Source organism: Pimephales promelas, chromosome 18, assembly GCF_988280905.1.
Source record: "Pimephales promelas chromosome 18, fPimPro1.hap1.1, whole genome shotgun sequence".
Classification (NCBI taxonomy): Eukaryota; Metazoa; Chordata; class Actinopteri; order Cypriniformes; family Leuciscidae; genus Pimephales; species Pimephales promelas.
In genome coordinates, this window is record NC_142786.1 from 27,270,225 (window position 1) to 27,286,684 (window position 16,460).

General features: G+C 34.4%; 2 protein-coding genes across 2 annotated transcripts; one reads left to right on the forward strand and one right to left on the reverse strand.

Moving 5' to 3' along the window:
* The first annotated feature begins 1,920 nt into the window (after positions 1-1,920).
* Positions 1,921-10,068, forward strand: laptm4b (lysosomal protein transmembrane 4 beta). Its single transcript, XM_089123296.1, has 7 exons — positions 1,921-2,286; positions 3,402-3,519; positions 5,404-5,477; positions 5,682-5,804; positions 5,887-5,985; positions 6,667-6,762; positions 9,526-10,068. The coding sequence occupies exons 1-7, from the start codon at positions 2,188-2,190 to the stop codon at positions 9,598-9,600; spliced, it is 684 nt and encodes a 227-aa protein (XP_088979422.1). The 5' UTR covers positions 1,921-2,187; the 3' UTR covers positions 9,601-10,068.
* Positions 10,069-12,962: 2,894 nt separating this feature from the next.
* Positions 12,963-15,488, reverse strand: rpl30 (ribosomal protein L30). The gene is made up of 5 exons (XM_039681159.2): positions 15,385-15,488; positions 15,222-15,270; positions 14,064-14,209; positions 13,821-13,951; positions 12,963-13,063 (listed from the first exon to the last, which is right to left on the reverse strand). Exons 2-5 carry the CDS (start codon positions 15,240-15,242, stop codon positions 13,011-13,013), a joined length of 351 nt encoding a protein of 116 aa, XP_039537093.1. The 5' UTR covers positions 15,243-15,270; positions 15,385-15,488; the 3' UTR covers positions 12,963-13,010.
* Positions 15,489-16,460: the final 972 nt, after the last annotated feature.

Genomic DNA, 16,460 nt, shown 5'->3' on the forward strand with positions numbered 1-16,460 from the left:
CCTGCTAGACGTCCAAGCTTTTAAGCTCTATTATTTTATTGTTTTATATTATTATTATTATTTTTTAATTTAACAAAAGCATGCAATAGAATAATATACTAGACAATATATGATGCATGCCGTGTATGAGACTGACCTCTCCTGCCTGTTTCTCATTTCATTTTGGATCTGTGGCACATTAATCCTATTCCATTGATTTGTTCTTCAATTTGATTGAATAATACAGGTAAATAGTAGGCTATTATAAAATATTTTAACAATTTAAAATATTTGGTTTTCAAAAGTTATTTATTCCTGTGATGTCAAAGCTTTTCAGCATCATTACTCCAGTCTTCAGTGTCACATGATCCTTCAGAAATTATTGTAATATAATGACCAACCATTTTTGATTATTATCAATGTTGAAAACCCTTGTGTATCTTAATATTTTTATGGAAACTGTGATACGTTATTTTCAAAATTCTTTGAATCTTTTATTTTTTATTATTATTATTTTTTTGGGGGGTAACATTATACATGTCTTTACTGTTAGTATTGAGCAATTTAAAGTGTCATTGCTGAATTAAAGAATTATTTTCCTACAAAACAAATTTTTTAATGACCCCCAACATTTGAATGGTAGTGTAGTCATTTAAGTAAAAGAAAAAAAGCTTGTATGGCTAAAACAAATAAATAGAAAAACTACAAATGTATAAACAACAAAACTTTTTACCCCAGACTAAAGAACAAATAAACAGGGATATAAAAATAAAAAACAGAATCAGTGAACCTTTCGCTCTTTGTACAGCCACCATGTTTATTTCTATCTGTTAAACTTTCTTATTTTGGCTGAGAGCTGTAAATCCCCTGATGCAGTGATGAAGCTGCTGCCCACAGAGGCTTAGCGGACACACACACACACACACACACACACACATCTCACTGGTATGGCCCATCTGCTCTCCTCCTCTGTCACGGAGCATGCCCTGTCCTCATCAACACTGAATCCCTTCATATAATCTCACTGGAGATTATCAACACTTTTGCAAGCAAGAGGGGGAATAAGTCTGCATCCGAAGACATGTTTGCTCCAGTTTTTATTTGCGTTTCTCATATCCATGTATCCATGTGTATCGCCTGTCACTTTTGTCACTAAAAAAGGTTTAAATAGGCCTATATGTCGATCAAAAATGAAAAAAAAAATCATCTCAATCATTTATCCAACCACAGACAAAGGAAGGCTTTTGTGATTAAAAAAGGACCCCAGTTATGTCATCTGTGGAGTTTCATAATAGGCTATCTGGATAAACATATCATAAACTGTGCTCGGACTTGCCAACATGACAAAGTCTGCAGTCAAGTCAGAGATAAACTAGATTATATTCTTCATGTTTGAGCATGTTTTTTTTATTTTATTATTTTTATTGAATGTTAATATAGTAGCTATATTATGAAATATTATTACAATTTAAATTAATTGTTTTCTATTTGATTATATATTTTAGCCTACATTCACATAATTATCAATGTTGAAAACACTTGATTAATATTTTTGTGGAAACTGTGATATTTTTTTTCATGGTTTATTGATTTATTGATGAATAGAAAGTTCAAGAGAGGCCATTTATTTTAAACAAAAATCTAGGCCTATTATTTAATTAATGTTTGAAATGTTATATATTATACATTTCGTTATACAATATTACATTTACATTTGTACTGTTTCATACATTATTTTGTTTATTATTTACTTTTTTGTTTAAATTTAGCTGAAAAACCTATTATAGATTCCACTGTGACAACTTGCCCCATGTAGAATGACAATATTGTTCTCACAAAAGGTCAAATTATGCATAACTGTCTCTTTCCTAAATGCTTTACATAATCTGTCTCACAACAAAAATAAAACAAAATTTTGACTTCCCTGCGTGACGTCTGCAGTCAAGTGACTTGGTGTGGAAGAGCGAAATGCACCAGAGGGCCCCTGACGTCACACCAAATCCCCCTCTGGTCACGTGGTGTGGAGATGAGCTGGATTAATGCAGCGGTAGGGAACAAACGGGACGGGACGGGAAACGGAAGCAATACAGGATTGAACTGCGACGGTGAGCTGTAGCAGCAAAAAAATAAAATCCATCGAATTATATAAAAACAAATCTATAATATAAAATAAAGACACATGCACTAGTCGTGCAGTTTTTGGACGGAATGATGATGATTTCGCCGTGGGACAGATGGTATACGACCAGCTGCTGCCTGTGTTGTCATGTACGGACGGGCACCATTATCCTGGGCATCTGGTATATGGTGAGTCAAAACGACTTATTTTAAACAACATTATTTATGTAACGTTATTTATGTTTTTTTAAATAACCAACATAAACTGTTTTTGAATATTTTTTGTAAATTATAAATGTTGCAGAATTCTAATTGAAAGTATTTTTCTAAAATTATTAAAAATGGTCGTTATAATATTGTTGTGCATGCCTTTGATGTTCAAAATTCTCCACGCACATTTATGATTCATAATGTCATTGTGCTGATTGCAACACCGCTGACAGAATATGAAAGAGAAAATATGTGAAGAATGAAATAATTTAACCACTAAATGATTGTTTAAGAACGCGTAATTGCTCCCATGAATGATGACGTTGAGACTTGTTTTAGACACTAGAGCTTCTTTGCATAGTATAAATAGAAAAAGTATCCTTGATCCTATACTTGAAACTGTTACTAAAGAAAGCTGTCTTATCGAACTGTGTCCAAACAAAGACCTAAATATAGGAGATAGTAATAAACAGTGGAATATTCTGGTCACCTCTAGTTTCTTTTGCATTGCAATTCTGAAGGAACTACAGAATTCATTAACCTAAAAACTACAGTGACGTTTATTGACACAGACAGGAAAATGCTTCCACAGACAAAACATTATAAGAGACAATGAGTGAGGATAAAGGAAATGTGTGTCACGGATTAATTAAATATAAACGTCCTTCACGTGGAGCTAATGGCATAATATGATTGATGGGTCTTTTGTTTGGTCTGCATATATATATATATATATATATATATATATATATATATATATATACACACACATATGTATATATGTGTGTGTGTGTGTGTGTGTTTATTAGAATACTATAATTTTAATTATGTGGAATGTATTATGGAAGTGAATTATGCGAACACAATAGACCTGTATTTGTTTACTTCAAACAAAATTATTAAAAAATCCAAATAATAAACTAAACAATAAACTTTGTTAATCAGAATACGTCGGAGCAATTTATTCCAATGTTTTTTGCTGTTTGCTTTTGCCTAAAAACTAATTTATCTAAACATCTATATTGTGTGTATATATATATATATATATATATATATATATAATTATACCGGTATATATTCTCTGTCCTTTTCAGCTCATCAATGCAGTGGTTTTGTTAATCCTGCTGTCGGCTCTCAATGACCCAGTCCAATACCACTACCACCTCACCAGCTCCGAACTCGGCACGGATTTGGACGTCATGGACGATGCAAGTACGTTTGAGACATTTATTCTCCCATAGATATTCAATCCCAGTATGAATAAACAGATCAGCATCAACTTTTTAAGTTCAGCAAGAACTCAAAGACTGCTATCGTATTTCCTGGTGGCATCGGCACTGCTATAGATTCTGGCTCTGACTCTCATCAGCAGGATTCAAACTATGATTACCTGTAATTGGTTTGGGCTGCTTTGCATCTGGCCTCTGTTATATGAAGCCTGTTTTGTAATAGGCGCTGAAGTAGACGGTTGAGTGTACTTTAACATATGGAGGAGATTATGTGGAGGGAGCTATTTCAAAGACCAGCACCAGTGCTCTCAATTTACTTACAGTCCTGAGAGCTCGAGCATCTCAAATTAATTTTATAGCCAGTGTCTCATTCAGAAGTGTCAGATTATAAAAACTGTAATATTAGCCGTTGACTGAACTGAATATTTAAAGAGGCCCTATTATTACAAAGTCTAGATGTTGTTTTTGGGGTCTGCTAGAATTGCTTTTCATGCTTGTAAGTCCAAAAAACACCTTATTTTTCACATATTTCATAGAATCCTGTAGAATTCAATCAGATGACAACTACGAAACTTTCAAAGTGTTTCCCATTTTTGTGTGGCTTAAGTATCCGTGGGTGTGACATCATGTCATTACAAATATATGTAATAGGTCCTCTTTAATGTTCATTGATAATATAAGACATTCCTAAAAAAGGCCAGAAATCTGCCTGTTACCAGTGTGTTCAGTCTCCCTTTTAGAAACTAAAGAAGTTAGTTTACTTGTTTTCCTCCACTATGTGCTTACTAGGCTGTATTATTATCTGTAAAACATATTTTTGGCTAATTCAGTACTATAGATAGTACTAGGTCAGGTACAGTAACTTGTTCATGAGTGCCTGTAATGTCTTGTGTGCTCTAGGTTGAACTACTAAAATTTTAACTCAGACAGGCAATGTGACTGGCTCATATATCAGTCTTTAGCCTTTTCTGATAAATTAGTAAGTTTGTTCATGCATTAATCATTTAGAATGCCAGAATGAGCTTACCAACAGATTATTGAAATGATGCAAAGTTATCATTTTAATGAATACAATTAAATACAATCTTCAAAGATATATTAATGTATTTTCATAAAAATGTCAATGCATAAATAACATTTATTACAATTTACATACAATCTATTTCAGTGCATTTCATTATAATTTCAATACATAGTATTTCACTCTAAAATGTAATTTACATAGATGTAATTTCCGATTTGTTATAGCTCTGGGCATTGACACAAATTTTCTTATCTGATTAACAAGCTCAATTTACATTTTATTTGATTCTGATTCGCAAAGTCTTTTTCATTCAGTTCAGTCTGATCTGTATTTTATTTGGTTTACCTGACTAAATCTATATGAGTTAATGTCGATTCAGGTTCATTTTTGTTTAGATATAAATCATTTGAGTTAATTTTTTATTACATATACATCATTTTGAGTTTACTTTTGATATAGCTTTGAACCGTACAAGGAGGTAATCTCTAACTTTGCATTACTGTAATATTTACATTTAATTAACATGAACACTACAAAACAGTCAAATTCAGTAACATTTTTTTTAAAACATATTTTTTTTAAACATAATTTAGTAAACCAAGTTTTTTTAGTGAGCTCAGTTCAAACTCGACTAAAGGGTAAGATTTGCTGGACAGCAAAATAATGTTCAGTGAAATTCTTCTCATTTTAAAAGGATTTTAATGAAATATATTATTTGATTTCAGACTCAAATTGAAAAATCTTTCTTCCTATATCTTTACTCAATCCTAGATATTGGCCATTAAACTCAATATTCACTGTGCATGAATACATGATCTGATGTGGTTTGTCTTTCCTCCACAGACATGTGTATCGCTGCCGCAATCTCATTGCTGATGATTATGATTTGTGGAATGGCAACCTATGGTGCATATAAGGTTTGACTATTTACTTATTCAAATTCTTCCATCATTTATTTACTCACCATTATGTTGTTCCAAACCCATAAGACTTTCTTTCTTCACATTGAATACAAATATTAGGTTGAAATGAGATTTAAGGATCATTTAAAGCTTATTCTGATTCTGCAAAAATTGGTTTGTGCCGAATAGTAAAATGATTTCTTTTTTTCTATTTTTTAGCAACATGCTGCATGGATCATTCCTTTCTTCTGCTACCAGATCTTTGACTTTGCTCTTAACACACTGGTAGCAATAAGTGTTGTTGTTTACCCCAACACCATACAGGACTATCTTCAGCAGTTGGTAAGGATCTCATAACTTTGAGTTTTTGATATCGCAAATTATCATTCTGTTAGTGACTCGATGTGTCATTATGTTTTAACAGCCTGGGACCTTTCCATACAAAGAAGACTTGATGTCCACAAACAACTTGTGCCTAGTATTAGCAGTGCTTCTCTTTGTTGGATGCATCTTAGCCTTTAAGGTAATGCGAAACAACTGTACTTTCCCTTTGTTTTGATCCGCCAGTTCATTTTTGGTTCGCTATAGCTAGATGTGGTGCACTGTAAGATGACTAGTGCTTCAGGCGAACACTGTGTTGTCCTTCTAGAAGCCTGACTTTTCCAGAGGACTTCAGATGTGATACAAATGGCTTTATGACAGCCTGCGCGCATTAGAGAGAGGCAGATTACTCTTCTGGGATAAACACAGTGTGCTAAAATTAACCTCTTAGCTTGCCTCCCCATGCTGCATGCATGACAGTCTAATAGGTTGTTTGTTGCATTGTGATCTGTCTAAAGCAATATGAATTAACATTATTGTAAATTCAACCAAAGGTTTAATATGGTCAGAAATGGCAGATATGGTCGACAGTTTTTAGATTAGCAGGCATTGTACTCATTTAGCAATTCCTCAAATATAACAGTAAATAGCTGAGGTTATTATTAAAAATGGGGGGGGGGGGGGGGGGGGGGGAAGGTGACCAGTTTTTGCACATTAAATATAGGAAAAAAATATGTTATTTGCCCCATATGTTCTTTTTATATATTTTTATAAAAATATGTAAGGCACTGTAACTGTGGCTCATTAATTTTATTGTTAAGCCAAATGCGCGTGATTTAGGATGGTGTTTTATTTAGCATCAACGGCTGTTCTTTCTCTTTAGGCTTACCTTATTGCCTGTGTCTGGAACTGCTACAGATACGTCAGTGGAAGAAGCACTACAGAGGTCCTGGTTTATGTCACCACAAATGACACTACAGTAAGTCAAGGGTTTATTTCAACATACACTGTTTTGTTTCTTTACATTCACATTTGCATATGCTTTCATAGTGAACACACATAAACTGTTATAATACCATTCAAAGGTTTGGGGTTTGTTCTCTTTTAGTCAGCAAACATGCATGAAATTGATCTAAAGTGCCATTAAATACGTTAGAAATATGAAATAGAAATCGTTCTATTTCACAATAAATGTTGTTCTTTTGAACTTTCTATTCGAGAATACTAAGAAAAAAGTGTTTCATGGTTTCCACAAAAATATTAAGGAGCACAACTATGTTCAATATTATTTATAATAAAAGAAAATGGCTCCAAGACTAAATCACATTTTAATATGTATTTTATTTTCAAAGCTATTTTAAATTGAAATCATGTTTTTACTGTAAAAATATATAAAAAAAAATCTTATGAACCAAAACTCTTGATTAGGGATTAGAATCCAAGGGCGTTTGATTATTCATTTTCAGATTTTGATTCCATTTAAAAAAAATCGAATTCCTCAGTAATTCTATGTATGATTCTTTTTTTTAGTACATTTGAGAAGGGCCCCAAATAATTAATCCTAGCTTTATTATTACCATATACATATGAGGTTTATATTTTTATTAAAAAAAAAAAATACTGGATAAAAACAAAGTTCTAAATCTAAATTACATTAAAAAAATAAATAAATTGCAAAATAATTATCTTCTGAATGTATATATTTAATATTTGTTTAGACTTAGATTCATAAATAGCAATAAATATATATTTTAAACTAACTAATAAAAGGACAAAAGCAGATAACAAAATTACTAAAAAAAATTAAATAAAAGCCGATTCAAAATATGATTAAAACTAAGTCATTTGTTCACAAATTATGCTACACTAGTCATGCTGCGTATTAGTCAGCTAAAAAAAATATAAATGGTCATGAAACATTAACAGAAAATAAATAAAATCATCCAGTTCTCAGTTCTTGGTACAGATAATTCAGTCATAAGAAACAGTCACGTAGCCTGCTCTAGAGTTTATCTTTGCACAGCTATAGGGGATGTTCTGATGTGCATCCCAGCAGGATCATGAATAATGACGCTCTCCTCGTGCCCTCAGTATTGTTGAGTCAGTGTTTATGGAGGGCATTAGAGAGGGCACTGTGCTGTGCTTCTAATCCAGTACTCTCTGCCAGAAGAAATCCTGTCTTACTGTCTCTGTCTATCTGTCCTGCTGCTCTGTTGACCCTCACAGCCCTCCAGTCACTGACAACACGCATATAGCAAGAGTTACATTTAATGCATTTGACAGGCGCTTTTATCTAAAGTGACTTTCAGTGCATTCAAGATGTACGTTTATCTGTATTTATGTATGTATGTATATATGTATAAAAATATTTGTATTTTTGGGGGTGGGTGATGATCGGACTAATTGGATTGCCCGGGTCACTCAGCTGAATTCCACAGATGTCCTTCCAGCATAATGAGTGTTCAGATGCATTAAAAAGAGACAGAAAGAATAGAAGTAAAAGGCCATTGAGAAACATAGGGCTTTTCACTATTCAGCTGCAGGCCGTTACGTAACTGTCCACACTTGTTCGGTTCATTTGAAATCCGCTCGGTCGACGCATTTCAGCCATCCTGACAAGGTGTGAACGTGATCCCCTCAGGGCATTCGTGACCATATTACTAATTAGCTTTTCTTTTCATTGCAGTACCTAAACAAAGAATGTGGTTTTTCCGAATTTTGGTTGGCCTTTCTATACAGGGAGGATTAACGTTTCTCTGCAGTGACGGAAGAGGGTGAAAGAGACCCTCTTACCCAGAGTGGCTTGAAAATGCTCGGCCGTGGTTTACAAAGCGTAGAGAGAAAAGAGATTTTTGGGCATAAGGCGAGCAGGGTTCGAACCTGAATTTTCCACATGAGCACCATATCTCAATGGCTATTTTCAGAATACATACTGTGCTACTTTTACTATTTCTTCAGTATATAGTAGTATGTATACTAACATGCAATTTAGATATTTTGGCTACAAAGATAGAAATGTATTATTTTGGGGCCTTAATTTAGCTTTAGAACAAATTCTATGTGCGGGGCTTCATAAAAATATGTATTTCTCAATGCAAGGCTCTCCACTAGGCTACCATGTCCAATGTGACAAAATAAACCAGAAGTAATATCAGACATGAGATCATGAACCTCTTTTTTTGACTCACTATGCAAGTTAGTTGATGTGTTATTCCAAAAATTGAGTTTTAATCTAAAATTTAAATTTCCAAGACTATGATGGTTATAGACCATTTTGCAATATGTAAACAACACTGGTCCAGAAACACTTCCTGTTTCAGTTTGTAACTGTTTTCTTTATTTCACATGTAAAGAAAACATCTTAAAGATGTTTAACTTTTTGATTCAGTTTTATGTGTTCTGTTGGTTGTATTTTATCCCAGCTTTTATGTAACGTTAGTGTTAAAAAACTAAAACGGGAAGTGCTTCTGGACCAGTGTTGTTTACATCTTGCAAAATGGTCTATATGTCAAAATGGTCTAATGTGCTGTTTTACGGACTATTTTAATAGTTTATAGTATAAACCGCACAATATTCAGTTCGAAGCAAGCTAATGTTCATCGCAAAACAGTGCTAACGTGTCATTAGCATGTGTGCTAACTGCTACAGCGCAAACTTATTCCTGATTCGTCTAAGGATACAGCATACAGAAGAAATGGGGAAACTTGTTATATTTACTAATATGTTACTGTATTAATTTCAGGTACTACTTCCACCCTATGAAGAGGCGATCGCCATTCCACCGAAGGATCCCCCTCCCCAGTACGTTTCGGCTTGAGAATCGCACTGATTTCTTATTACGCTGCCCCCAAACCTTCTCCAAAGAAACAATCTCTCGTCACAATAGCCCATTCCGTTGCCCCGGTCTCCTGTGTGTCGCTGTGTGAAGTAATTCTCCTCTCTGGAGGCAGCAGTGTGACTTTGAGACGCCCTTCCCTCGACAAGGCTACCCAGCTGTCCTGGCAACCCAATGCTGTGTCAGCTCCAATCTGATTTGCACTTTTGGCGATTATGTGTGGCACTGGCCTTTTTAATACTGTGAACTTCTCAGTAGTGTTGTCGTCTACTGATATACCTGAGATTTGAATGCAGCGTGCATGATAAACACGGGAGTTACGTAGGAGCACTTTTCAAATGGGAATTACCTAGAAATGTACTGAATGTAAGAAGCCGGCATTTTCACTTTAATTTCTTTGTACTGTACGAAATGAACAAAATTTGAACTCTGGTTCAGAATATAACTAAATTAGTTGGGAAAAAAAAATAATTAACAAGCAATGCTACTCAATTTTATCTAACAAAGTGAAATCTTTCAAGTCTTCCTTTATACACAATGCAATAATTTGTTAATTTAGTCTTTTTTAACAAATTTATTACTAATCATTACTTAGATGTTGCAAGGACCAGTTGTTCCTGCTGTGAACAGTTATAAAGCTCTATACATTTAATATACGTGATTACTCTGATTTAGATGAGAAGTCAAGTAGATTTTAAACGTTTTAATGATTCTGTTCGCTTGCAAAATGTTTGTGATTTCCCCCCAAAAAATGCGTGCGTTTGCGAAATGTTTGCGTTCCCCTGAAAAATGTTGCATTTGCTTGCAAAATGGTTGCGATCTCCAAAAAAAAAAAAGTGCGTTCGCTTGCAAAATGTTTGCGTTCTCAAACTTTGCTAAAATCTAGAAACTCGTGAGGGCCACAAAGGTTTTGGAAACGAACGCAAAGTTTATTGGGAGAACGCAAAACTCCTGTGAGAGAACGCAAAAGCATTGAAACCTTTAGGGGCCCAGTCACACATCAGATATGTGTACAGAAATCTGGGTTAAGGTGCAGTCACATTTACTGTTTCAATAGGAATCCACGCGATTGTGATGGCGAAAGATTTCCTTCGCAGATTTCGCAACAGATTTAAATTGGTAATGCAAATTTACCGCGTTGATGAACAGAAAGTTACTTGTTTTCAAAGCGACTTCTGTGTGAGCTGTGTTTCATGCATCACTACACTATTTGACAATAGTCGATTGACTTTTTGCTCAAAAAATGTCAGTAATGTGGCCACATGTTTACAGTGAGGCATTTAGAATGGAAGTGAATTGGGCCATCCGTAAATGTTAAAAATATTTCAATGGTACACCTAAAAACTATGATTTTAGTGTGAAAAAAATGTGATTATATCCGATTTTACTACTTCTTTGCCATGACATGTAATGCCTAAAATGCTAAATTGACTTTAAAACGATTTAGACATGCATCTTAAACCGCTTAAAACACAGAAATATGAATGCTTTCATAAAATTAGAAGCTTCACTTTTCTTCTTTAAAATAATCCAAAAATGTTCCCCATTCACTTCCATTGTAAGTGCCTTGTTTTTTTTTTTTTTAGAAATATATTTTGTGATAAACAATATGCCGCATATTTCAATTCATCTAAACGTTCATTGAATCAGGACAGTGCTCCAATGAATAAATGAGAATTATGTGTAAGGAAATAGAGAAGTAGGATAACTTTTCTGTCATTTTCACTAGGTTACAATCTCAGACTGCAATGTTTTTGCACATATGAATATTATTTATTCATGTTATTGTCTGTGAATGGTGTTAATCAGTAATTGTGACAAATTAAAAGTAAATTACTTTACTGCCGCCAGTAGATTAGCACCTAGCTCAGTTTAAGTAACATGGCATCTCCCCAGTCATCTCCAAGCTTCTGTTATTGGGAACATTTTTCATTTTTATATACAGTGGCTATGCAAGGGTATTTTGTAACGTGTATCCATAGCTGACAATGATTAAGTACTTACATTTAATCACCATGTAACAATAGGTATAGAAGCATTAATGAACGTATTAGAGATTGATACATATAACCATTTCCTTTCATTGTTCTAAGCGTAGACTTTCATCTTCATTTCAGCATCTCAGATTCAGCTTCAAGAAAGCAATGTTTTTCGTGTCTCAATTTTCAAAGTATTCTGTGTATTTGGAATTTTTCTGTTGGTATCAAATCTGACCTGTACATTTCAATTATTGTCATGATATTCCTCATGAAAATGGAACGGTTATCAATGAATATCACAAAAAAGAATTCTCAGAAACCCAGAATAATGTTTGTCAGTAGGTAGAGTGGCTGTGAGTGTTTGTCTTTGTCTTGTTACACATCTTGTATTGGGTTGACACTGGCTTATGTCTTATTCATAAACAATAAAATATTACAGTAATGCGTCAATATGGCTGTGCATCTCTTTGTCATGCAGGTGACTAAATGAAGATAAAGGAAGTACAGAATTATATTATTCATTATTAGTGACCAGTATTATTGGTTTTGTAACGTTTACCTTTGCCTGATTTGAGAAAGATTCACCTACTTTTATTTCTGGATGAGCATAACTGTCATCCAATATACAATTCATCCACTGACCTATTTTTGATGGTTTGGATTCCAAGGATACTGTCCAGTGATGCATTATAATAACAGCCTGCATGATGTCTTTTCAGAAGCGCTGTTGAAATCTCATGTAAAGTTCCCTATTCATCCTTTTAATTTTTTGCAAGCTCACTGAACACACTCATCATATCTGTGTGGGTAATAGAATTAGGCTTCAAAAACTGACGACACGTGACTGAGGAAACTAGGGCAATCACTTCACTGAAGAGAGCTTTTGATGTGTTCTCTGCTCAAGCGCTTTAGGCCTGTCAGTTTTATTTTTGGCCTGAAAATCCTTAGGAAAAAAAAGTATGTCAATGCAGCAGCACGTTTCTAATGTCTACAATATTGCCATCATAGAATGTCAAGGGCTGTACTCAATCAGTAATATGTAAAAAAATATATATATATGGTTCTTTGATCTTGGCCTAATAGACTAAAATTAAAATGCAATTATCCCACACTCATCTTATTTAGCATGTTTGCTTTATATTTCAGTTCTGTGCACTCACAATGGTCAAATTATGAAAATCCATATTATATTTATGCGTGGATTTTATACAAAAAGCTGATTCACAAGAGCATTCAGTGAGATAGATGAAAAAAGAAATATGTATATAGTTATATATACTATATTAATATATATAGTTCCATCTCTCATGCAGTTTTATGCATTAAACAAATGCGGAGACAAAAATAACCCAAAAAACCACAATGACCGTTTCAACCAATTTTATTATTAATAAAGATCTGGTGGGAATGGCTCTACTTCTCCCCCTGCTGCTGGTCTGGCATGCTTCTGATGATGTCAGAATCGCCTGGGAAAACGAGAGGAAGAATATTACAATTGAATTTACAATGTATAGCATATTTGTTTTCATTCAAATAATCTAGATTTCTACTTCTGAAACAGTGCACAACATACCAGCAACCTTTTAAATCTACATTGATTTTGACATGGTTTTCAGAGTTTGAGTTACTGAACTCGGAAAAAAAAGAGGTACAGGGTTCCTCTGTGCAAATACAATAGGTACAAGCGCTCATTTGTTCATCTTCCGATTAAGCTCATAAATGATCAGCGATGAACGTGAGACCATGAATTTATTAATGTACTGTATATCTGTAATTGAATGTTATGTAGGGACATGATATGATACTACTAGAGAGGATAGTATCCCTTTAATGTTTTGTTATGTACTTTGTCTTTTAACCCTGTATATACTGTATATCTGTGATTGAATATTATGTATGGACATGATATATTAATTTTGCACAAGCAGATTTTAGAAAATGGTGATTTGCTTTTTGCACAGCTCTTAGTGTAGCCATAATGTTTTTATGTACTTTTGTCTGTTAACTGTTTTAACCCTTTACCCCTGTTCGGACTTGTAATCTGTTTGTAGCAATCTCTTTATATCCCAAACTAATTTTTCCTCGGGGAGACAAATAAAGATACTTTGATTTTGATATAAATGACCCATTAGTCCAAAAGTAACAATACAGTATGACGGGGAAAGTTATAGGCAAACGAAATTACTAGATCAAGTCGTATCAGTTCTGCCAGTGAATACACACCAGGGTCGATGATGGCCAACGTGCACACCCTGTAGTATTTGCCACAGGCTGTACCGAGCTCAATGTTGTTTCCACTGTAATGATGAACTCCGGTTTTGGCCAACATAGCGTAGTACTCAATTTCAGATTTCCTGGAAAAACATCATGAATCATTCAAATTATTCTTAACCCTCACAGGCCACAGATTATTTTCATGGTGACAGCAGATTGACAGAAATATTTTAGCAGGGAAAGAACACACACCTCAGAGCAGGACAGTTATTGGCCAGGATTACCAGCTTGGCTTTTCCTTGGCGAATCATTTTCTGAGACTGCTTGTATCCGAGAACGTATTTACCGCTCTTCATCACAAGCTGCAGTCTAGAGTTGATGGACTCCAGGGACTTTTTCTGTAAAGATGAAGATATGGAACAAAACAATAAATACACCAAAAGCACAGAATTTCAAGAAATAAGCTTTGTCTGTTTCTGTTCAAGGCTTCAAAATTGGAATAACCATTTTGAGACAACTTCCAAAATATTTTAAACAAAGTGTGCTCTGCTATTGCAATATTTGGAACCGTTTTTTCAGTTTTCACTTTATAAGCTAGACAATTTTAAGATGCTCAAAGAATGACAGCTCTGGCTCTCAATCATATATTACACACACACATATATATAAAATATAAAGTTTTCTATGTAGACTTCTTCGCTCTGATGTAAAAAGATTAAAAAACCTCTGGAATGTCATTCCGTATTTAATGCTTTTCACTTAGAAAATGACTTTGAAATAAACAAGTTTATATGTCAAATGTTTAACATGCAAATTGTCTAATTTCTTTGACTCGGGTGTGAATCCTGCGTTTTAATCTTGACTATATATCACACTAATCAAACAATAATTCAGTCTTTAACACAATTACATTTCTTAAGCAATTAAAAACCTTTCGCACTATGAAGTTAACTTCAGTCAGTGCACTTATGGTGACATGTACAATGTTTGTATCTTGTTAATTTCACAGACAACTATAATATCTCACTGACACTTCATAAGCAACAGTTACACTTCCTGTACAACATTTATAAACAGTAGGGTGTGAATATTTATTAAATGCGCTTTTAGTAGACGATAATAAACCACGTTTTCAGAGTATGGTTAATATATTAATGTAATAAATTTTAAGAGAACAACTCCCTTAACTAGAAACACCCAGCGCACCTAAACAGCTAACGTTAATACTCAACCCATACAACACCACGCCAGCGAGATAAACATTTGCACAATATAATAACTAATATCAATTAAACTGCGTAACAATAGTCATATACATGTGCATGTAAACATTTTAGTTTTTTATAATCAGGCCTGTAGGGAGCTTCCACGTGAAGTTGTCCAGCATGCGCTGCATCGCGCTCCACTCACCGTTTTCTTAGCGGCCACCATTTTTCCTGACTAGTCCGATCTGGCCAACCTGAACACAAAGAAGCGATAAATCAAGATCTACACTTTCAAAATAATGCGCTCGTAGTCTTCGTAACACTTTTAAAGGGATTATTTTAATAATTTCCAGCAGAGCCGCGCTCACCTCCTGATCACACCAAGATGGCCTCGTAGAGAAAGGGCTTCCCAGCGTGCACCGCGCGTGTAAACCTCACGCGCCCGCATCGCGAGACCGCGGAACCTCGAGATCACAGATCTCAAAACAGTCACTCTGGGACGTGTAGTCAAATAATCGCTGCTGTAGGCAAGTGGTTCTCAACCTTTTGACTCCAAGGCTCCTCGTTGTCCACCACAACAATATTTTCCACCTGATAAAATATTTAAGAGCTTGGCAGACCTAAAAACATCCAGCCGTACGTACTCCAAACCGCTTTATCCTCTGCAGGGTTTGCGGGGCGTCGCAGCATCTCTGGCCACAGGCGGGGGGACACCCTGGATAGATGGTCAATCACAGGGCTACCTAGAAGTAGGCTATATTATAAAATTCACACGGAGTTATGATTGTTTGAATTTATACAACTTTCCCATGTTCAGAAAAATCACACTTTTAAAATTAGTTTACCTCATTTATCCAGGTTTTTCTAGACAATGGGAACCCTGGTTTTTAAAAAGAAAAGGAGGGGGGTAAATTTGATAAAAGTCTTGTTTCTTGTTTATTTATTTATTAGCTTATTTTGTCTTATGCTTGTTTTGTCTTATTTTAAGTCATCTTGAGGCCTCCCTATAAAGTTTGTTGATAACCCCGAGTCCCATACCCTGGTTGAGAACCACCAGTAGCTTATAGGCATATAGGCCTACTCATTCTTCATTATTACTTTTTTTTTTTATTATAGTCATGAAATTGCAAGGGTGTAATATGGGATTAGTGACCAGATTGTCTGGTCTAAACAAAACTAAACAAAATCTTATATTTGAGCTTCTTCATCCCGCTGGAAAAACTGTACACTTACACAATAAACTGAATTTAATTTAATTTTCAAACTATTTAAAAAAAAATCTATTTGTTTTTCCCAAAAATGCAAACACTATTTTAATCAGCTGCAGCACATCTGCAGTAGGCTACGAATGTGTAACATCAATAAAATATTCATCCAAATCATAGATTTCTATATAAACTGAATTAATAATAAAATATAGGATTTTTCGGATTTTAAGTCAGAA

What these genes read in the sequence shown, in the direction of transcription:
- laptm4b (XM_089123296.1), top strand. Translation starts at nt 2,188, where the DNA reads ATGATGATGATTTCGCCGTGGGACAGATGGTATACGACCAGCTGCTGC. An exon ending in CAACCTATGGTGCATATAAG is followed by an intron (nt 5,478 to 5,681) that starts GTTTGACTATTT and finishes TCTATTTTTTAG; the next exon opens with CAACATGCTGCATGGATCAT. An exon ending in GATGCATCTTAGCCTTTAAG is followed by an intron (nt 5,986 to 6,666) that starts GTAATGCGAAAC and finishes CTTTCTCTTTAG; the next exon opens with GCTTACCTTATTGCCTGTGT.
- rpl30 (XM_039681159.2), bottom strand. Translation starts at nt 15,242, where the DNA reads ATGGTGGCCGCTAAGAAAACG. An exon ending in TGGTGGCCGCTAAGAAAACG is followed by an intron (nt 14,210 to 15,221) that starts GTGAGTGGAGCG and finishes TCATCTTTACAG; the next exon opens with AAAAAGTCCCTGGAGTCCAT. An exon ending in GTTGGCCATCATCGACCCTG is followed by an intron (nt 13,064 to 13,820) that starts GTGTGTATTCAC and finishes TCGTTTTCCCAG; the next exon opens with GCGATTCTGACATCATCAGA.